Source organism: Carassius auratus, chromosome 29, assembly GCF_003368295.1.
Source record: "Carassius auratus strain Wakin chromosome 29, ASM336829v1, whole genome shotgun sequence".
In the NCBI taxonomy this organism is placed as follows: Eukaryota; Metazoa; Chordata; class Actinopteri; order Cypriniformes; family Cyprinidae; genus Carassius; species Carassius auratus.
The window spans coordinates 21,885,580-21,909,474 of NC_039271.1; the positions used below are offsets into that span (position 1 = coordinate 21,885,580).

A 23,895-nucleotide genomic window follows, 5' to 3' on the forward strand; every position below is an offset into this window, starting at 1 on the left:
TAAGAGGTTTCTATACATTCTGATTATTTTTCTTTAGCCCAAATGGCAGAAAAATTGGCAGATATATTTTTAAACCTTAAGAACCATTTTCAATTTAAATTGATATTCTATTTTCTTACTAAAAAATGACTAAAAGTTTCAGGCTTTCATAAGATCTTATGTCTTCCTGAAATAGCGACCCTGAATATAAATTAGCATTTTAAAAGGAGTTTGCATACGGACTGACTGTTCGATAGAGCAACAGATTGCTTGTGCTGTGTTTGGTTGAATCTCAGACACAATCCATCTTCATGATAAACATGATTTAACAGGACTGAAGGGACGTAATGGAGAGCAGGCTGAGAGCGTTGAGGGTACTGTGGATTTGCTCTCAGCACTGAAGCCAGTGAAAAATGAGTCTGTGAGAGAGAAAAACAGACACGATAAGAGAGAGACGGACAAAGAGGTAGAGAGAGAAACACTCACATGGGGACAAACCTATTTCACTAATGAAAGGAATGAACATTGTTTTGTACTCAGATGGTATATGGTTTTATATAGACACTGATCTGCACCCAGCAACACGCACAAAAGACAGACATAACCAAAAATGAAAGACATTCATCGTATTATGGATGTTGACATAGACAGCAGCTAAATTGTCACATAATGGAAATAAAAATGGCTCGCAGTTCCTAAAAATTATATTATATATCGGTAAAGTCTGGTCCACATTGCATCTAATGCTGACTTTAAATCATGTTGAACTAATTTTATGAATTTTAAATAGACAAGATAAGTGCACATGAATGCCACAATGAGGGTTTGCGAATATTTAAAGGGGGGGTGAAATGCTCGTTTTCCCTCAATATCCTGTTACACTTGAGTACCTATAGAGTAGTACTGCATCCTTCATAACTCCAAAAAGTCTTTAGTTTTATTATATTTATAAGAGAAAGATAGTCTGTACTGATTTTTCCCGGAAAAACAAGAGAGCCTGGAGGCGTGACGTGTGGGCGGAGCTAAAGAATCACGAGCGCGAGTAAGCTTTTGCGTTGAGAGCGTTTGGAAGCTGTGACATTACCGTGAGGAAAAAAACATCATCCAAAACAAACCATGGCTAACAGTCAGATTCAGCGTATATTTATGATCCAGAATCAGATCCCGAAGCTGAAATTTTACAAGAGCAGCATCAGCAACGACATCTCTATGTGGTATGTATTGAAACTGTATATATTTGCTTAGCGGTTTTGGAAAATGACTAAGTTCCAGTTTATGTCGTTTTTTTTTTTTAAAGCTGTACATGTGGAAAGTGCAGTTTGATGACAACATCGCATGTTGTTTACTTGATGTGCTTACGCGCTGATAGCTAAGTTAACAACACAGATATTTGAAGCAGTTTTACTTACCGCCTGCAGTTCCAACACACGATCGTGAACCTTTTTCGTTGGGATTGCATCATCCTTAAGAAATAAACGATGTGCAAATCCGGCATCAAACTGGGCCTTGTTTGTAAAACAAGCATCTTCGAGATGCAGGGAACAAACAAAAACACTTGCACAACTCCATTGATGCTCTGTAAAAATAAACTCCATCTACTGGTCCCTTAATGCTGTTTTTTTTTTTTTTTTGGTTATCTGTGCAGGGTTGTCTTGCCCTGGCAACCAAAAAACACTTCTTTTGTGACATTTCGGTCTCTCGCTCTGATCAGTGAATGTCTGTGCTCTGCTCTACGGGAGCGCGCGCTCTTCCGGGAGAAGTGCCCTTAGGACCCATATAAGGAAATTCCGCTCCAACTAACAGACCCATACTCGAAAAAAACTTTCCAAAACTTGTGACAAGCCGGAAGAGGTATTTTTGGAACAAAAATACTCCTTCAAATGTACAACTTAATTTTTGAAACTTTGTCCATGTTTAGCATGGGAATCCAACTCTTTAACATTGTAAAAAAAACTCAGTATGCATGAAATAGCATTTCACCCCCCCCCCTTTAATGGAACTATTTAGGAACTGCAGACTTGTTGAATTATGTTGGTAATTATAGAATTTGCAACAAACAATGCTTTTGGGATACACACCCCAGGTCAGAAATGATCATTTTTCAGAAAGTTCTAGACAATTTTGTTTGCATATGCATCAGACAGTCAGTGAACAGACAGTAGTAGGTCCATGGGCTTGTAAGCATTAATCATGAGCATACTCCATACGGATCGAAAATCACAGAATGCCAAAGACCGTTTGGCCAGAACTGTCACAAAGCCAATGAACAAGTTATAGTGTGCCAGAAAGAACAATAACAGGCCAAAAATGTATCACTGGAAGCAATCAGTATTGCTGATGACCGCTAATGCCTCTAATTAGCATCAATCTTTATTAAAAAACAGAGATTCCGGTTGTTTTTGCCAGTTTTGGCAACAGGGATTAATCTAATCATTTTATCCATGCACAGATGAGGCTCAGTTGCTATGCACGCATACAAATTCAGGATGTCATCTCAGAAACCCATAACCACCAAACATCAGCTATTCTGATCACTCCACAACCCTTGAGACTTGTTTAAATGCTAGCATTTTTCCTAGCATGTAAAGACAATGTTTTATACTAAATAATAGATTAATTAGCAATTAAGGCATGTGAATGGCTTTGGAGTGGAGTGAAAGCTGTTTGCAGGAAAGCAGGCAGCATTAGCACAAGCTAATTACATCAGTGCTTCAGCCTACACGGGTCTCGTCCATCAGGAGGGGCTGCTGATCACTGATAAAACAAATCTATTGTCCTTGTGTCCAGATATAATAAGCCGGTGAAGACACTGACTTCAGAAATTAGCAGTTCATTTATGGTGTTATATAAAATGCTGTGCCATATAAATAAATAAATAAATAAATATACACAGTGCTTAACACATTAATAAAATAACAAACTGAAACAACCAAATAGTCTTTATTCACATGTAATAACAAAACCTTAATATACTGTATGTCCTCCATTGACCTTGATAACAGCTTGAATACTAACTGTAAATGGGCATATAAATAAAATAATAAAAAAAAAAAACAATAAAGTGCTTTTTTTGCATTTCTTGTGAAACAGTGGATTCGAAAATACATGGATAAACCAAATCAATATTTCCAACTGACATAAAATTGCACATGTCCCCCCAGATATTTGCTCCACGAGAGGTATTGACAAATGCTTCTTGCCGAGGTTAAGCTTGACAGTCAACACATCCCACAACAAGACTTCCTGTGTACAAAGCCTGACATCTGACAGTGCAGAAACGATTGAAGAGTAGAGATTTGGGGTAAATACATAATAGCACATCAGGTTAAACCTCACATATACTTCTTATATGAGTATGAGTGTTCCTGTCAATTTTAACTACTCAACTGTCTGTCTAAACCTGCTCTGAACAGATTGATTGACAACGACAGAAGGATAAGAATGGTGTTTGATTGATCGAGAATGCCATTTTAGGACCCATCTGTCATGACCTGTCATCTTCCAAAATGACAGCTGAGAAAAAGTTAACACACAGTCACACACACAATGTTCTCCTGTCCCTGCCATAAACACTTTCATTTTGCCATGAGGGGTTGCCTAGCAACAGCACACAGTCCGAGATCGTTTACGATGCTTGAAAAATAGCTCAGTCTATAAGGATCGAAAAAGAGCTGGGTATTCATTAAAGTTATAATAATGTTCCATTTAATAAAAATGAGTATTACATTTGTTACAGTATTTATTAATCTTTGTTAACATTAGTTCCAAATCGCTAGAGGTTCTATTTAATTAAGGATATGAAATGTTGTTTACTAAGTAGACAGCAAGGAAGCTAAGTAGGCTTTGAAACAGAGTTAAAGAAGTTTTTTTTTTTTTTTTTTCAAGAGAAAATGACTGGCATTAGAAGTGCTTTTAAAAGCACTTAGGGGTTGATGGGTACAATATTGCCTAAGAAAATAACAGATTTGAAAATAGTATTTCAACTGGCACCTACTGATTTAGGTTGAGATTCAATGAGCACCTGACAATCAAGCTACGAATTGAATAAATGAGACTTACATGACCGTGTTGATGCCAGAAAGCTGCTGGAACATCTGGAGTGCACAACCCACAATGAGAGCCCGGCGTGCCGGAGGGTAGGTCAACATGCGCCAGATCACCGGGCCCTCTGAAAGCACAAATATAAATACATATTTACATCAATAGAACCAGAATGACTCACATACTATAATAAGAAATAACACGGATAAAGCCTCATTTACACTGACAGTGATTAAATTGATTAAATGAGCCTTGTAGGAGTCATGGGCGCAGATTTGGGAATGGATGATATTCAGTTTACGGTCGTTAGAGCCCTTTTTATGCTCCAAAACAACCAAAAATATTAAGTGGCCCAGCAAGAAGCAACACTAAGAAATGGTAGTTTGCCAAACTTTACATACTGACACACAAACACACACATATATGTATGCATTTAACAGCTAATAGACAGATTTGTTTATTTTTATCTCCCAGTGTGATATGGAGGGTAAATCCATGGCATTAAAATAAATAACATAAATTTTTTTAATACAAATATATTTAAACATTTCTTGAAGGCAGCAAAGAGACTACCACAGAAAAATTTTAAGTATTGAGAAATAAAGAGAAAAATAATGGCATGAAGAGGAGAAAATGATACAGAAATTAAATTTTTGGGTGTATTATTCTATTAATTCTTTGCTCCCACACACAAAACCCTATTGGCAGAAACTGTCCTGTGTTAGCATGATATTGTCAGAGGAAGCTTGCAGGTTCTCATGCTGAGTGGTGACTGGATATTCTCCAGAGATAGTGAATAGAGACGCTCATTTGATTATGGCTCCAAATACAAATTCATGAAACACTCGGATCAGGCCTATACAGAGGAACAGCGCTTTTAATGAGATGCTAACTTAATTCACTCAGACATGCAATCTTTACTTTCAAACAATACTGGCAAGACATCTGTGTTCTCTTTTAATCTGATTGCAGTGCGAACTTGGTAACCAAGTGATCATCTAAAGTCATCACTGAATACAGTACAACACATCTGTTTACTGTCTAAGATGAAGTAAAGGATAATTTTTTCCCATTATTTTTATCTTTTAAAATACACACTACATATATATTTATTTGTATTTTCTGGTTTTATTTTTGAGACAAAACAGGTAGTTTTGTTACTGTGTAGTATGCACTGCAGTACACTAGTATTTGAAACCAAATTTAGAACATATTTGAAAAAGTACTGCGATCAAGACATACTTTACACCCTTAAATTTGCTGTCATCATGACACATATTTCCTCTCCATCTCCATGGAAACCACTCAGCCAGATAGCTTCCCTCAAAGGTAGAGACATTAATGAAAGCAGTGAAGTTTTTATTTTAAGTTTTATTTTTTTAATGAGAAGGTAATTATTTTCCTTTTGATCCTTGCTGTCATGGAATCCCCAATTATGTTAAAGTGCAATGACACTAACCAGAAAAAAACCTTTTTATTTTAAAGCTTCTGTAAGCAATTACCATATGCACTCTTGACTTGTGTGGCAAGAACTTCTTTAAGTGGAAGTCATTTTACAAATAATTTACTGTTATATGATCTCTTTACAATAACTCTTTACAGCACTGAGTTTGGTGTCACTGGGTTACGCTACAGTGCAATGCACTAAAGAAAGAAAACATAAGAAAAAGATTGAGAAAGCAAAAGTGAAACCTGGCTTCCATCTCCTGGGCATGTCTGGAAACCTAGCAACCAGTTGCCTGGGGCACTCTCGGATATCTACCCAGCTGCCAAGGTGCATCTGTGTAGCAGGGCTGCTCAAACTTATCCAAGGCCAGAGATAGAGAGGCTGACATGGTGACTTAAAATGGGAATACATGACAACCATTCCACATAAAACCATTCTGTAAAAGAGGTATCAGGCTAAGTAGCACTTTCATCTTACTATTTTTTTTCTGCTGTCGTTGCCATGGTTTTTATCAAAGAAAAGAGTCTGCATTCGTTGTTTACTTGCCCTCAATTGAACTCCCTCATAATGACACACAAGTGGTTAGTCACGCTGACAGCGACGTGTAGTGCAATTTGCATAAAGGCATTCTTTGATTAGAGATTAACAAATGCATTTGACTGCCTTTTTGTGGTTCCAAAGTATATGACACATCGATCACACTGGTTTCAATAAAGCTTGAATCAATACAGATATTGCTGACGTGGATTTTTGTTTTCAGTGAAAGTCACTTGATCTCAGGCAACCTTATCGATTATAGTTTTCTTTATGGATCGTTTGGTCAGCTGACGTTTTTCTGGTGGCAATGACAATGACAGTAAATGTTAAACAATTCTTGGATGACAGATGTTGGATATAAAAAAAAATATAATTATATTTTTATTTTTTTATGTCGGGTAATAATTGATTACATGTGATCTGGATTATGTAATCAGATTCCAAAAATGAAGTACTTGTAATTAAAGTATACATTTGTATGGATTACATTATTAAATGTACACGATTGCAGTAAATTATTTGTAATCGATGTTCAAGTGTTTTGAGACGTATTTCTCAGGTGAGCCCTGAACACCAGAACACTGCCAGTACTGAATTGGGCTCTTTCACATATTTTTGTTTGTTCAAACTGCGATTGTTTAATGTTTAAATCGACAAGCGGTAAGGTTTAAAAACACGTGAAAAAGTAACCTTGATTAAGCTACTAACTTCTGTTTTCATCATGTTGTAATATTGGGGAGGTGAGACAACACACTAATGGATCAAAAGTGGTCCAAACATGCAGGGTCAAAACATGCAGGGTCCAACAACAGCAAATAATCCAGGGCAGACAAAAGAGTAATCCAATAAACAGGCAATAGTCAGGACAGGCAGCAAATGAACAGAAACAAGGTAAACAGTCCAAGGAAAAAACACAAAGGCAAGGCAAAAAACACAGAAACTAGGGAAAGGTGACAGGCTAACAATAATCAGCAAAGTGAGTGTGTGTGAGTGCATCCTATATAGTCCGGTTTACAATTTGTAAATCTACCAGCTCTACCCAGCTCTCATAATAAATGCATAAATATTATGATGTTAGCACTGCTCCTGCTAATGTTTCCTGAACCTTATACCTAAAAGATTTTGCAATGCAATTTTCTCTGTAAACATCTGAAAGTGTGACATTAAATGAGTAAAATAAAGAAAAAAAAAAGGTTCTGACTCACAGTTCTGACTTTTCCCCTCACCATTATAAGTTTACTTCTCGCAATTTGTACTTTTTTGTAATTGCAAACTATAAACGCACAATTACGAGTTACAAAGTCAGTGGGGGAAATGGGCTTCCATAAGATACAGATAAAAACTCTATTAGCACATTTAACTTGTTTAAAGTGTTGCATAATGCTTACAAATGCAAATTAAGGTAGCTAAGTGTGTGATCACATTTTGAACAATTAAATGCCATAAACATTACATTTAAAACTCTCAGTCTAATTTTAATTTAAAATTAAGTCTTATAAAAAATAAAAATAAAAAAATAGAAAAACAAAAACACTCTCTGATGGTTCTGGATACTTCCCCTGCTCTTCACTATCACCTAATAATCACAAGATAACCTGTTTGTGAGTGCCAAGTACATTACAATTGTAAATCTGTAAATCTTACAGTTTGGCACTTTAATTTTTTTTATTTTTTATTGTGCAATGCAATGGAAATTAGATAAGAACTCTTCTCTCTCTCTCTCTCTCTCTCTCTCTCTCTCTCTCTCTCTATTTATATATTGTGACAGGAGGATTACACGACAGACACAGTGGACGTGGCATCAGGCCTCGGAGAGGCTTTTATTAGAAGAAAATCAAATAAAACAGGGGATAAAGGTGGCCAAAGGGGGAGAGTGTCCAAAACCACAGGGAATCTGGTGTCCTCGTTGTGCTGCGGGGTTTATGTGGGTCGGGCAGTGTTCAGAGACGAAGGGTCCAGGTAAGGGGTGTAAAACTTGAGGAAAATCTCACCAGTCCCACTCCGGAACAAGAGCCCAGCCAAATACCAGCCTGCTGTGCAGAGCAACTGCCAGAGCCCACCGCAGATGGAGAGCCAGAGCCACCAAATGGAGCGAGCCTCATTTCACGTCTGAACAAGTGCATGAGCCGGCAAAGAAATCCACCACAGAGAATTACACAGCGCTGCCCACTCTTCCTATGATGAGGATGAGCAGAGATTGAGTTCAGTGGATTTATTGGATTTGTACTCTGCCTTGGCCCGTCAACCCAGCAGCTCCACCATGGCTTCTAGCTCCCTATTCTCCACCATGGCCCATCTGTCCACCAGAAGACCAACACATCTATGCGGTCAAAACAGAAGCCCACCAGGGTGGCGCAGAAGGCCACCACAACTGTGCGGTTGAGGCAGAAGCCCACCAGGGCGGCGCAGAAGACCACCACATCCATGCGGTCGAGACAGAAGCCCACCAGGGCAGCGGAGAAGACCACCACAGCTGTGCGGTCGAGACAGAAGCCAACCAGGGCGGCGCAGAAGACCACCACAGTGGGATCGATGATACATGGATAGGCAAGTCTGAAACAGAGAACATGAACAAGACAGGATCAGTCGAGCACTCAGAGAGTTCGGCCGTGACGTGGAGAGGCTCTGGTAGTTCAGCGGAGACGTGGAGATGCTTTGGTAGTTCTGCAGAGTTTAGACTGGATTCAGGAAGATCAATGGTGACTTGACTCTGCTCATGAAGCTCATTGATGAACTGACTCTGCTCATGAAGATCATTGGTGACTTGCATTTGCTCATGAAGATCAATGGTGACATGACTCTACTCATGAGGCTCATTGGTGACCTGACTCTGCTCATGAAGATCATTGGTGACCTGACTCTGCTCATGAAGATCAATGGTGACTTGCATTTGCTCATGAAGATCAATGGTGACTTGCCTTTGCCCATGAAGATAGTCGGTGAATTGACCTTGCCCATGAAGAACACTGGTGACTTGACTTTGCCCATGAAGATCATTGGTGACTTGACTTTGCCCATGAAGATCATTGGTGACTTGACTTTGTCCATGAAAATCACTGGTGACTTGCCTTTGCACATGAAGATCAATGGTGACTTGAATTTGCCCATGAAGAACACCGGTGACTTGACTCTGTCCTTGACGATCACCAATGACTTGACTTGACTCCTGAGGTCTAACTGTGGTAGTGCCTAACTCTGGAGTGTCAACGGTGACTTGACCTGACTCTGGAGTGTCAACGGTGACTTGACCTGTCTCTGGAGGGTCAACGGTGACTTGACTCGACTCTGGAGGGTCAACGGTGACTTGACTCGACACTGGAGGGCAGTGGCGGCCCGCAAAATGATCTCCCTGTCCGTGTACCGCAACAATTTAAAGATGAAAACAATCTGAGGAGAGCCTGGTGTACACGCGATGTGCTCGTTCCACTTAAATCTCTTTGCCTGCCAGAGACGGAAGCCACACCGGTAGCGATCTCTTCAAAAAGCCCATAGGGTTGTCTTTTTCAGACCCTTCAGGCAATCCAAACCAGACGCAGATTGCAGCACCTATTGTGATCCTGTAAATCCACGACCTGTTGCTCGAGCGCTGCTACTCGCCTTTCGTGATCTGCAACAACTTTTTTCTCCCCTGTAAGAAGATCCATTTTAGAGCATAGCGATTGAACAACTGACATGTGAGTAGCAAACTCGTTCCGCAACACGTCAACTCAGATCTTAGAATGTCCTCAAAGTGCGCAACAGTATTCGCCATCTTATCCACCATATCATCCGTGGTCGATGGTTTGGATTTCTTCTTAATCAGAGAAGCCGACGGAGACATCTCCTGCTTTTTCCGATTGCCAGACATTAGGAATAGTGTTGTTAATGAAAATAAGCTTAAAATAAAACGAAAAAAAATCAGCAAAAAGTGGCCAAACGTATGGAACTCTATTCAAGTACGTCACGTGACTCTCCTCAGAGATACCACTTATTACACAACATTTCACCACATAAATAATTATGCTGATAAAAGATAATTGATTTATAGGTCTGTTTTAAAATCTTACCAGTTTGTTAGTTATATCTTATAATCCATTACAGTGTATAAAACAATCATGGCAAAATGGCAGCAGCTGCATTTGTATGAAACGAGAGAGCGAGTCCACATAATTAAATAACTGGACACATAATATTGAATTGTGTTTCAATATTTGTAGCGTATCAGACCCAAACCAGACAAATTAAAGATTCGATCAGGAGCATGGTGAAACATGAGGAGCCAAATTCCTCAGAAAGGCAACAGGATGTTGTAAATCAATTACTAGTGCCACAAGTCAGAAGCAAGTCCACTAACCAACCATCTCTTTCACAGAACAGCTTTCAACATTAACACGATTAGAACAATTATTGACAATTTCAATTCGGAGAAGAGATTGTCAAATTTGGGGCAAGTAATCAAGATTGATGGTCAAAGAGATGCACAGCCTGACAATCACATGTAAACCCATGAGAGTAAGGATTGTTGGATTGACTTCCCCCGCCTAAGAATCAGACTGAAATTCCTAAGGGGACCTTTTAACCTCTGGTCTCCACAGAACACCCTTATGTAAAAGAAAAGCAGAAAAACTGTCTTTTACAGATGTATATGCACCAAAATGAACTCAAAAATACTTCTAAAGGAATACCAGTCCATTGCTTAACTCCATATCATTTATGAAACCCACACATTTCACTATCAGGTTTCTAATCACTTATTTTGTATGTCTTTTTAATTACTATTGAATAGCTTAAGGATGCATATTCATGTTTAGTATGTATGTGTTTCAATCTGGTTGCTTGAAATGTTTCTGACCATCAATTATTTGTCAAATGTATCATATTCTTGTTATAGGAATCATGTCCAAAATTATACCCTGCAAGAGTGGGAAAATTCGGATAATGTGCTTGATAAGATAACATATGATTTATGATACCCCAAGCAAAAACAATATCTAATTGGTCAAGACAACATTTGAGGTGTGGACAAATGGCCAGTTTAAATACTCAGGACACCATCAAAATTTGCTTTTAGCTTTTGCTACTTAGCTTTTGCTATTAGTCATGCCTGCTTTTAGCTTTTGCCCCTAGCTTTAGCTTTTAGTCATCACTTTTAGCGTTCTTTGAGCATGGTTCCAGCGTGCTTCGGCCTGCACGCCTGCTGCTACTTAACCACAACGAGAAGAAACACCACCTAGTCTCATCAAACTTTACTTCTGTTATTTTACTTTAGTTTATTTTATTTTACGTTGGGAGTTTCGTGTTCTGAGGTTTCCATTGAGAGTTTCATGTTCTTCATGAGTTTTTCAACGTTGTGTCTCCGAGTCTGACCTCGAGTGCCCGTTCAACTTCAACCAGCCAAACAACTCTGCGTCTTCAGATGACGCCCAACCACGGGCTTCCAAAAACGTCACTTCAACAACTACTGAACTTCCAGCCAATCAGCAACCTCTGGAAACCCCCTTTTCAACGAAAACAAAGGGAACCCCCTTTACGCAGTCAATGCAAGTAACCTCCAGACTTTGTACTGGTGTATCTAATATAATTTTAACCTCACTGAGGAACTTAATTTGAGGGTTAATTAAGTGATTGATGGCTGTTCATGTTTATGCAATTTCACGTATTGCTGTAAACTTGGGATTACACATTTTCATATTCTTAAACTCATTCTTCCCTAACTTTACATCTTCCTGCAACTTGTGTGAATGTGTGAGTGTGTGTGCGCTTATGTGTTCGATTAGCTTATATGTCTTAGATTTATCTAATAAAGCCTTATTCATATTGAAAAGAGAAGTATCATAATGTTTTCTGCTTACAAGTTAATGTCTTAAACTGACGATTCTTGTTATGTTTTCACTATAGTTTGGATATTAATATCCAGTGCAGATTTGATGTTAAATGGCTCATTCAATGAATCACTGGCCATCTCAGTGATCAGCCGTGAAACAGTGATTCTGTTCAAATTCCCTTAAAATCTTAAATGATTCCCTTTGAGCTAAATTGACCTGTTTCCCTTGCACTGTTCCTAGTAAAAGTGCAGCACTGACTTCAGTTTCCAGGATGAGTCTGTGTCAAGTCAAGTCACCTTAATTTATACAGCGCTTTAAACAATATACACTGCGTCAAAGCAATTGAACAACATTCATTAGGAAAACAGTGTGTCAATAATGCAAAATGACAGTTAAAGGCAGTTCATCATTCAGGGATGTTATCTCTGTTCAGTTTAAATAGTGTCTGTGCATTCATTTGCAATCAAGTCAACGATATCGATGTAGATAAAGTGACCAAACTAAGCAAGCCAGAGGCGACAGTGGCAAGGAACTGAAACTCCATCGGTGACAGAATGGAGAAAAAAACCTTGGGAGAAACCAGGCTCAGTTGGGGGGCCAGTTCTCCTCTGACCAGATGAAACCAGCAGTTTAATTCCAGGCTTCAGCAAAGTCAGATTGTGCAGAAGAATCATCTGTTTCCTGTGGTCTTGTCCTGGTGGTCCTATGAGACAAGGTCTTTACAGGGGATCTGTATCTGGGGCTCTAGCTGTCCTGGTCTCCGCTGTCTTTCAGGGATGTAGAAGTCCTTTTTAGGTGATGATCCACCATCTGGTCTGGATACGTACTGAATCTGGGTGACTGCAGTGATCTTGTGATCTGGATACAGACTGGATCTGGTGGCTAGGGTGACCTCGGAATAAGAGAGAAACAGACTAATATTAGCGTAGATGCCATTCTTCTAATGATGTAGCAAGTACATCGGGTGTTATGGGAAGTGTTCACGGTCCTGGTTTACCTAATTAATGCAGCCTAAAAATCCTTTAACGGATTTGGAAATTAAAAGAATCTCAGTATGCTATGTGTAATCCAGGTTAACCCTCTGGAGTCGATTAACATGTATACGTGTTATGAGTCATTTTCTCCTGATAACCCTGAAAAGAACTTAAATGACACTTTCAGTTTAAATCATACAGATAAGATCAATACATAAATCGAATCTGTAAAGGGTCTACTTTTTTTGGATACAGACATATTATCAACAAAACTTAGTGAACTTATAAAATAAAGATAACAAACAAGGTGTGCTGTCTGCAGCCTTTATCTGCGCTGATCTTCATTTACAAACACGTCATTAAAATGAACTGTAACTCCGTGAATACTCAACGAAGAAACATGAGAGAGATATCTATAACCCATGAGAGTAAGGTAAAATTAGATTATCATTAAAGTAATCTATATGAAAACACAGCGGTCTCTGTTTTTCACATCTCCCTTCATTATATCTAATGTGACCATGTCCCCGTGCTGAACGCGCTATTCAGATTCAAACTGATTCGCGCGGCTTGAATACGCCCACACAGAAGAAAATGCAGCGAGACTGTTCTTCAAGTTCTTTTTATTTTACTGTTTGCTTCGCGATGAGAGGAATAAGACATAATTCACCCCAAAAAGATGTGATGTGGTTGAGGATTTGAGAAATGGATTTTCTCAGAAAAAAAGAATGAAGCACTTTATTCAGCAGAGATCAAAAACATGAGTAAGTCTGTTTTTATTTATTTATATACTTGTACTAGTTTTCACATAATGACAATGAGGAATTAATAATAGTCAGAAGAGGAACCATGACTTCTGGAAGCACCTCTTTTAGGAGCATACATGGTATAGAGTCTAAAATACATGTTGTTGGTTTAGATGATTTAACAAGTTTATACAATTCTTCCTCTCCTATGGTAGAGAATATTCCTGAGGGGGTCTATAGTGCACTGTCTGATGCGATACTGTAGCTGATGGCTGAATGGTTACAATTTTATTTCTAATAGTATCAATTTTAGAAGTAGTTCATAAAGTCATTACTGCTGTGATGTTGGGAAATGTCAACACTTGTTGAGGCTTTATTTTTTGCTAATTTAGCCACTCTATTGAATAAATACCTGGGGTTATGTTTGTTTTCTCCAAAAAGAGAAGAAAAGTAATCGGATCTAGCAGTTTGTAATGTTTTTTGTAGGATAGGTTACTTTCCCGCCAAGCAATACGAAATACCTCTAGTTTTGTTTTCCTCCAGCTGCGCTCCATTTTTCAGGCTGCTCTCTTTAGGGTGCAAGTATGCTCATTATACCATGGTGTCATACTGGTTTCCTTAACCTTCCTTAAGCGAAAGGGTCAGTTGTATTTAAAATGCGAGAAAACCGAGAGTCCATAGTTTCTGTTACATCATCAAGTTGTTCTGAGGTTTTGGATATGCTAAGGAATTCAGATACATCAGGAAGATAACTTAATAAGCAGTCTTTTGTGGTAGAAGTGAGGGTTATTCCATACTTGTAACAAGAAGCAGAATTTACAATTTTGGCTATATGAAGTTTGCACAAAACTAAATAATGATCTGAGATATCATCACTTGGCTGCATAATTTCAACACTATCAACATCAATTGCATGTGACAGTATTAAATCTAGAGTATGATTTCGACAATGAGTAGGTTCTGAAACATGTTGTCTAAACCCAATATAGTTCAGAATGTCTATAAATGCTGATCCCAATGCATTGTAACAGAAATGACTCAAACCAGACAAATTAAAGAGTCTATCAGGGTTGTGTTTGAAACACTGAGCCGAATCCCTTAGGAAGTCATAAAACATTCTGTGCCACAAGTCCCAAGCAAGATGAGCAACCAACTTGTTAACACAACAGCTTTCAACATTAACACCACTAGAACAATTATTTACAATTTCAATTCGAAGAAGGGAAATTTGGTGTCAAATGTGTTGTTCGTAATGGAAATGCAACGCTGGACATCACATGTAAACCCATGAGATCGAGTTAAACACTTCCATTGACTTCCCCCCACCTAGCAGAACCAGACTGAAATTCCTAAGGGGGGGAGGGGACTTGTAACCTCTGGTCTCCGCAGAACATCCCTATGTCAGAGAATGACAAAGAAACTGTCTTTTGTATATATATATGGACCAAAATGAACTCCAAAATGACTTATAAATGAATCAGTCCATCGATTCACTCCATATTCATTTATGTGTAACCCACACATTTGACTATCATGTTATAATCACTTATTGTGTATGTTTTTTTTTTATAACTATGTGTGTGATTGAATCTGCTTGCTTGAATTAGACCAGACAATAATTTATTTGTCCCATGTATCATATTCGTGTTATAGGAATCATGTCCAAAATTAGACCCTGCCAGAGCAGGAAAATTCGGACCACATACTTGGTAAGATAAACATATGATTTATGATACCCCCGAGCCAAGACAATATCTGATTGGTCAAAACAACATTTGAGGTGTGGCCAACAGGCCAGTTTAAATACTTAGGACACCATAAAATCTAGGCTTTTAGTTGTTAGCATTGCTTCTGCTACTAGTCATGCCTGCTTTTAGTTGATAGCTTTGCTTCTGCTACTAGTCATGCCTGCTCTTAGTTTTAGCTTTCAGATTTGCTTCTTAGCTTTAGCTTTTAGCCATGCTGTTTGCCATCACTGTCCTTTGAGCGCGGTTGCAGCGTGCTTCAGCCTGCACGCCTGCTGCTACTTAGCCATGATGAGAAGGAACACAACCTAGTCTCATCAAAATGTACTTCTTTTCTTTTCCGTTTGAGAGTTTCGTGTTCTGAGTTAAGTTTGTAACATTGAGTTCAACCTCAAACCAGCCACACGACTCCATCTTCAACCAACGTCCAAACACGGGCTCCCCAAGACGTCACTTCAGCGACTACTGAACTTCCAGACAATCAGCGACAACAAAGGGACACCTTCAGGCAATGTACCTTCAGACATTTGTGCTGGTGTATCTAATATAATTTTAACCTCATTGTGGAACTCAATGCGAGGGTTAATTAAGTGATTGAATGGCTGTTCATGTCCATGCAATTTAACGTATTGCTGTAAACTTGGGATTCCATATTTCCATTCTCTTAAACTCATATCTCCCTAACTTTCGATCTTCCTGCAACTTGTGTGAATGTGTGAGTGAGTGCGTTTATGTTTTAGATCAGTTTATATGTCTTAGATTTATCTAATAAAGCCTTATTCATATTGAAAAGAGAAGTATCTTGTGTTTTGTGCTTACAAGTTAATGTCTTAAACTGCCGATCTTGTTACTGTGCTAATTGATAGTTTTTTCACTATAGTTTGGATAATAATATCCAGCACAGATTTGATGTTAAACGATTTGTTCAGTGAATCGCAGGGCGTCTCAGTGACCAGCCGTGAAACAGTGATTCTGTTCAAATTCCCTTTAAAATCTTAAATGATTCCCTTTGAGCTAAATTGACCTGTTTCCGTTACATTTATTATGGTGGAGAAAAATGCGGGCAGTTTAATCTAAATTGTGAGCTTAAACCAAGTTATTTAATCTTTGATTTGCTAAAGGATTGAAAGATGAGAGGCTAGCGAGACGTGTGTGTGTGTGTGAGACCCGTGACGTAAGCAGCGCGTGCCCGCTTGAATGAAAACTGCTAGAGGAGACTGTGTAACTCGGGTCCGTCTCTTCTTTGTTAACAGCAGTAAGTGAACTTAAAAGTAAACATCTGAGATCGTACAATAAGGTAGAAATTGAGCGTGTTCCTCATTTTTGTAATGCCTTGTTTATAGCTGATTTGATTTCACTGCGTGTTCCAGTGTCTCTCAAAAGCTATCTCAGTCACTGTTTGCTGAACGGAGGTAAACTAATAGTGTTTCAAAAGGGAAAATCGGTGAATAAAGAATAGTTTTGAGCGTGTTCCTCAATCAATTTATCAAAGGCCCATTTTCATATTTCATATAGTCTGATTGCCAGTGCGTGTTAGGGGAGTCAAATTTAATACTTGACTCCCCTAAGTTAAACATTAGAGAATAATGTTTGCCTGTCTGTGTCCGTTCACAAAGTGAATGCAATCTCGTGTAACACTGCGTGTGTCCGAGAGTAATTTGAATGGGAGTGTTTTAAAAGCTTGATCAAATTTTAACTGTGTACCAACAGCGAAGGAAAACTTTTGTGTTTGTGTCCAGTGAAACTGGCACGGAGATTCAGATCGCCATCACTGTGTTCCCTTAACTACAGCAGGAAGCTATTTGAATTAAGATAAATGTAACTCTATACGAACTGAGAGTTTAAGTGCCACATCGCAAAACCAACTAAAGGTGGTGTTGTTATTTGTACAGTGTTGAAATGAGCCGACATTTCATGTAACATGCTTAACTGTATTTGCAACAATGCAACGATTCATGTGCTAACGTTAATCCATTAGAGTGTGTTTTGGTTGCCATATTGACGACCGTGACCCGGAAGCCTTAACGTACTTCCGGAGCAACTCTGAACTGTGCACGCGCAGGGCATCGACACTAGTGTAAAGGTTAGCCGTTAGCATTACCATCCAGTGGTAGAATAGTGTTTTGGGCAACGCTGACGTGATTTAACAATTTTAAACATCTTAACTAACACTTGTTGGTCTCTTCCTCTCTCTTATTGCTCTCTTTTCTCACTAAACCACTTATTTTCATTTTACTAGAAAGGGAAATACTAACTCACAATTATTAATTGTGACAAATTGAAATTTAATTGAAACATTAAATTTATTTTGAATCATTTAAAATTTCCCTCTCAGATCATTTCATATGATCTTTTATTTCTAGTATTCTCTTTTGGGCCTAATTATTTTAGGAATGAATAAGCCTTGAACTTTGAAAGTTTAAGTAAACTTATTCTACTTAATTTATTTATTACCCATCTGAATATGTGCTATTCTGACCTTTACTTATTTGATTGCGTTTTACCCCTCTTCCTGTTTTGGTTATACACTTAACCACTATTGTTTTACTTATTGATTTCCTCTAATTTCATTTTTGCATATTTTGCCCATTTATTATTATTTTTATTTATTTTACTTTTTCTTACCATTTCTTTACTTTGTGTACCCTAGCTTGGGATCGACACACCTGAGCCCTAAAAGGAGACATTGTTATCCCTCACTATAAGTTCAAATAAATTAGAAAGACAACTCTCTTTCACTTAAATTTTATTTTGTTTGATTAGTTGTGCAGCAACTAACACAACGCTCTCCTTGTAGTTGAGATAACCGCTACTGAGACTTACCATCTCCGTCCTCTCTCTCCTTTACTTTCCTCTTCTCTTTTTACATTTGTAGGACATGTAAGAACCATCAATCAATTCTAAGTGAATTAAATACACAATCGTGCCAAAGACGACGAATCATCCTTATGAATTTTGATTGTAATCATCCTCTCCTTTGTTCTTCCTAACCTCCCTACATTTGGAAACGCAATCCAAGTTTTAGCATCTCACCCAACGTTGAGATCAATTTAATAGAGATACGTGTTGAACAACTGTCGCCTTCGCAGCCTCCCTGGTGAGCGGTCCAACTGTAAGGTGTACGGTGTCAATCATGTCAGACTAAGGAAAGAGATATCAGCATTATTATTGTATTCTTTTGTCCAAAACAAGAAATATAATAATATTGTTTACCTTTTTGATAACATTTAATTGGAAAAAAAAATTTTTCCTCATTTGAAAAACAGAAATTTTGCTTGTCATTGAATTTGTTTTTCACCTCTTTCTCTCTTTTCCTCTTCCTCATTAGAGTGACAAAGTCTTTGCATCTCTAGTCTACTTAGACACCCTGAGACCAACACAGTCATCACCACATGTCACTAGTGGTTCACAATCACTGATACAACACTTAGTTGTCCCACAACACATAGGCTTTTACTCTACACAGATCTGTGTCAGTCTCTCTTCTCCCCAGCGTGCCAACATGCCGCAGACTGCAGAGCCCATTGCCCATGGGGAAGATGTGAACATTTGGCTGAGAGGCATGACAGACAGCCTCACTCCAAAGACATTTGAACTGTTATTATTTTTAATAATAATCCTAATCCTGAGAAGATTCCTGACACAAGATTCAAGCCAGAACAACAACCACGAGGAGCTAGTCAAGATCACCAGCTCCCCTTAATTATGCCTTCACAACCCAGCTGAAACTGAGCGACAAGCACATCACCTACCTTCAAGAGGAGCTGACGCATGCTCAACGTCGCATAGACAAACTGGAAGTGAAAGTTCAAGATCAACTCAAAGTAACTAGCGAGAGGGAGCAGGAAACAACGGAACAAGTTATAAAGCTCCAAGCAGCCCTGGCAGCATCTCAGCTCGACCAGCAACATACAACGGCTGCTCAGAAAGACCTGGTAAACAGACTCCAGTATGCCGAACAGCTACTAGAGAAAAACCAAGATAGACATCAGAAACAAGAATTCTGAAATGACTGCTTTGAAAGAACACCTTGAAAGGTACAGAACTGAAACGGACAATCTGACCCAACAACTAGACGATACCAATGATGAGCTCTACATGGTCAAAAAAAGAACTCCAAAATGCTTACAAGCACAAACAAGAGCCAAGGAAAGAGAAACCTCTCTTTGCCTCATCACTGCTGAGCAGAGCAGAGTCCCACATCCAAGAACTGGCATATGACGAAAAGAGCAAAGGGCCACAACCCAAAACCTCACCTGCCTTCGCCACACAACCCTTTCCTGCCAACGAAAGAAAACCTCCCGTCCAAGGCCTTGGAGCTGCACACGGGATGACAATCAAAGACCTCCATAGAGCCACGTCCAGTCCCGAGGTACGAAACTTTCTAGATCGACAGCCCAGTCAAACCAAGTCAAACTACCAGCGACTTTGTGAGGTCCTGATTAAAGAGCCTACTTTGGTGCACACAACAACCCTGACCTTGAAGAGGATGTGAACTTTAAAACCCTTTCCTAAAGAATCTGTACCCTGGAGTCAGTCACCATCTAGGTGTCATGGCCTGTCCGAACTCCAGGACCATCCAACAGTTGCATGACCTAACACAGAAGGCCTATAACAAGCAGAAGATGGCCTCAAAGAAAGGCAACAGAACCTCCACACTCTTGAACTCTGTCAACAAAGACTCAAGCCTTGCACTGGACGACACCCAGTGGCATCATAACACTAGAGTCTTCCATCAAAAGCACAGAGAGCGTGACACCCATATCCACGACCGTTTTCAGCCCAACTGCTGGAAAAATCCATGGGACCAGCCACGCTTCTTGAGAAACCAAAAGGATAACATCTGGAAACCTAACAAGATATCCAAAGGTAATCACCTGACTCATCCAAGATCAACTCGTGTGGGTAAGCGACAACAAAACCCACCTCAGCACCACTCAGACACGCACAGTGCTGAGTATGCACAAGAACATGACCACCTACCATTAGAAGACACGGAACATTCTGTGCCACAAGTCCCAAGCAAGATGAGCAACCAACTTGTTAACACAACAGCTTTCAACATTAACACCACTAGAACAATTATTTACAATTTCAATTCGAAGAAGGGAAATTTGGTGTCAAATGTGTTGTTCGTAATGGAAATGCAACGCTGGACATCACATGTAAACCCATGAGATCGAGTTAAACACTTCCATTGACTTCCCCCCACCTAGCAGAACCAGACTGAAATTCCTAAGGGGGGAGGGGACTTGTAACCTCTGGTCTCCGCAGAACATCCCTATGTCAGAGAATGACAAAGAAACTGTCTTTTGTATATATATATGGACCAAAATGAACTCCAAAATGACTTATAAATGAATCAGTCCATCGATTCACTCCATATTCATTTATGTGTAACCCACACATTTGACTATCATGTTATAATCACTTATTGTGTATGTTTTTTTTTTAAACTATGGTATAGCTTAAGGATTCATAATTATGTTTGGTATGTGTGTGATTGAATCTGCTTGCTTGAATTAGACCAGACAATAATTTATTTGTCCCATGTATCATATTCTTGTTATAGGAATCATGTCCAAAATTAGACCCTGCCAGAGCAGGAAAATTCGGACCACTTGCATGGTAAGATAAACATATGATTTATGATACCCACGAGCCAAGACAATATCTGATTGGTCAAGACAACATTTGAGGTGTGGCCAACAGGCCAGTTTAAATACTTAGGACACCATAAAATCTAGGCTTTTAGTTGTTAGCTTTGCTTCTGCTACTAGTCATGCCTGCTCTTAGTTTTAGCTTTTCGCTTTGCTTCTTAGCTTTAGCTTTTAGCCATGCTGTATGCCATCACTGTTCTTTGAGTGCGGTTGCAGCGTGCTTCAGCCTGCACGCCTGCTGCTACTTAGCCACAATGAGAAGGAACACAACCTAGTCTCGTCAAACTTTACTACTTTTCTATTCCGTTTGAGAGTTTCGTGTTGTGATTTAAGTTTGTAACGTCCAGTTCAACTTCAACCAGTCACACAACTCCATCTTCAGCCAATGTCCAATCATGGGCTCCCCAAGACGTCACTTCAGCGACTACTGAACTTCCAGACAATCAGCGACAACAAAGGGACACCTTCAGGCAATGTACCTTCAGACATTTGTGCTGGTGTATCTAATATAATTTTAACCTCACTGAGGAACTCAATGCAAGGGTTAATTAAGTGATTGATGGCCGTTCATGTCCATGCAATTTAACGTATTGCTGTAAACTTGGGATTCCATATTTCCATTCTCTTAAACTCATCTTTCCCTAACTTTCGATCTTCCTGCAACTTGTGTGAATGTGTGAGTGAGTGCATTTATGTTTTAGATTAGTTTATATGTCTTAGATTTATCTAATGAAGCCTTATTCATATTGAAAAGAGAAGTATCTTGTGTTTTGTGCTTACAAGTTAATGTCTTAAACTGCCGATCTTGTTACTGTGCTAATTGATAGTGTTTTCACTATAGCTTGGATAATAATATCCAGCGCAGATTTGATGTTAAACGGCTCGTTCAGTGAATCGCAGGGCGTCTCAGTGACCAGCCATGAAACAGTGATTCTGTTCAAATTCCCTTTAAAATCTTAAATGATTCTCTTTGAGATAAATTGACCTGTTTCCGTTACAGCATCTTTTTCATTATCAACATGGATAATAAAATCACCAACTATTAAAACTTTATCTGCAGCCAGAACTAACTCTGATGTAAAATCACCAAACTATTTAATGAAGTCTGTATGGTGCCCTGGTGGCCTGTATACAGTAGCTAGTACAAACATAACAGGATTTATTATTAACATTTTTTTTCTGGATAATGTTAGATGGAGCACCATTACTTCAACTACGAGTTATACTTGTAGCCTGCCCTCTGAGAAATCCTGATAACGTTGTTATAAATTGAAGCAACACCTCCTCCCCCTTTGCCTTTTAGATGTGGCTCATGGTTATAACAGTAATCTTGGGGGGTGGACTCATTTAAAATAATGTAATCATCAGGTTTTAGCCAGGTTTCTGTCAAACAGAGCACATCTAGATTATGATCAGTGATCATATTATTTACATAAAGTGTTTTCGTAGAAAGGGACATTCCTGATATTCAATAAGCCAAGCTTTATAATGTGTTTATCCGTATTGCAACTGTTTTTTATTTGTTGAACCTCAATTAAATTGTTAATCTTAACTTGGTTTGGACGTTTTTGTATTTTCTAGTTCGAGGAACAGACACAGTCTCAATAGTGTGATATTTACCAGGAGAGTCCCATTGAGATTAAAATCCTATTTTTCAAGGGAGTCCTGGCCAAGAGGCAACAATATTTACACAATTATAAACATACAAAGAAACATTAAAATAACACAGGTTATGAAAAACAATTACACATTATTGATGCAGTCTCCATTGCTATTAGCTTAGTTTTAAAGGTGTTTAAGGACAAGAGCTCAGTCAGTTTCCAGTCCTTCTGCAGCATATTCCAAGCAAAAGGAGCCGAGTGGACAAAGGCTTTCTGCCCCAACTTAGTGCAGGCAAAAGGAACAGAGAGCAATGCGGTGCGCCATGGCTCTACAGATAGTAATGAACCTCAAAGAAACTAAAACCGTGTCCACCATTTGAAGACATGAAGAAGAAGCATTCATATAAATGCTCATATAAATTCATATAAAAAAGATCACCATAATCTAGCACAGATAAAAAAGTTGCAGTGACAAGGCGCTTTTTTTACTTCAAAAGAAAAACACAATTTATTACGGAAAAACCCCAGTTTAAGTTTTAATTTCATCACAAGTTGTTCTATGTGTGGTTTAAAAGTGAAGGAGTTATCAATCAAGACACCAAGATATTTATATTCATGAACCACCTCTATGATATTCCCTTCAAGAGTAGACAGTACTGGAACAGTCTGAGGCACCATTGTAAAATTTGTAAACAACATTAGCTTAGTTTTGTCAGCATTAAGGACTAATTTTAACTGAAGAAGTGAATGCTGGACAGCAACAAAAGCTTTCTGCAGGGTTTCAAATGCCTGAGCAAGGGATGATCCATAGCAGTAAATGACTGTATCATCAGCATAAAAATGCATATTAGCATCAGAAACATTTTGACCCAAAACATTGATATACAAGATAAATTAGAGGGGCCCCAAAACTGAGCCCTGTGGCACCCCCTTATGGATAACAATAAAGTCAGAACAGAGTCCCTCAGATTTAATGCATTGAGTCCTGTTACTCAAATAATTTGAGAACCATGCAACTGCATGTTCTGACAATCCTGAGCAAATTAATCTGTTCTTTAAAACAGCATGGTCGACAGTGTCAAAAGCTGTTTCTTATCAAGTGCCACAATAACATCATTTATCGCCTTCACAGTAGCAGTGATAGTACTGTGTTTTTTTTCTGAAGCCTGATTGAAATTTACAGAGGATTTCATTTGAATACAGGAACGCTTTCTGCTGATCACAAACAAGAGATTCCAGAATTTTTGATAAAACACATAAATTTGATATTGGCCTATAATTAGACATAACTGCTGGATCACCTCTTTTAATAAAGGTAAAACAAAAGCTGATTTCCAAACTGATGGAATTTCTTTGGTTTT

General features: G+C 38.7%; 1 protein-coding gene across 1 annotated transcript in view; it reads right to left on the reverse strand.

The window, feature by feature from the left end:
* Positions 1-23,895, reverse strand: part of LOC113048397 (proton myo-inositol cotransporter-like) — a 70,895-nt gene that overhangs the window by 14,426 nt on the left and 32,574 nt on the right. The window contains exon 4 of the mRNA XM_026210187.1: positions 4,039-4,147. Coding sequence (XP_026065972.1) covers positions 4,039-4,147 — 109 coding nt within the window. The remainder of the gene's footprint in view (positions 1-4,038; positions 4,148-23,895) is intronic.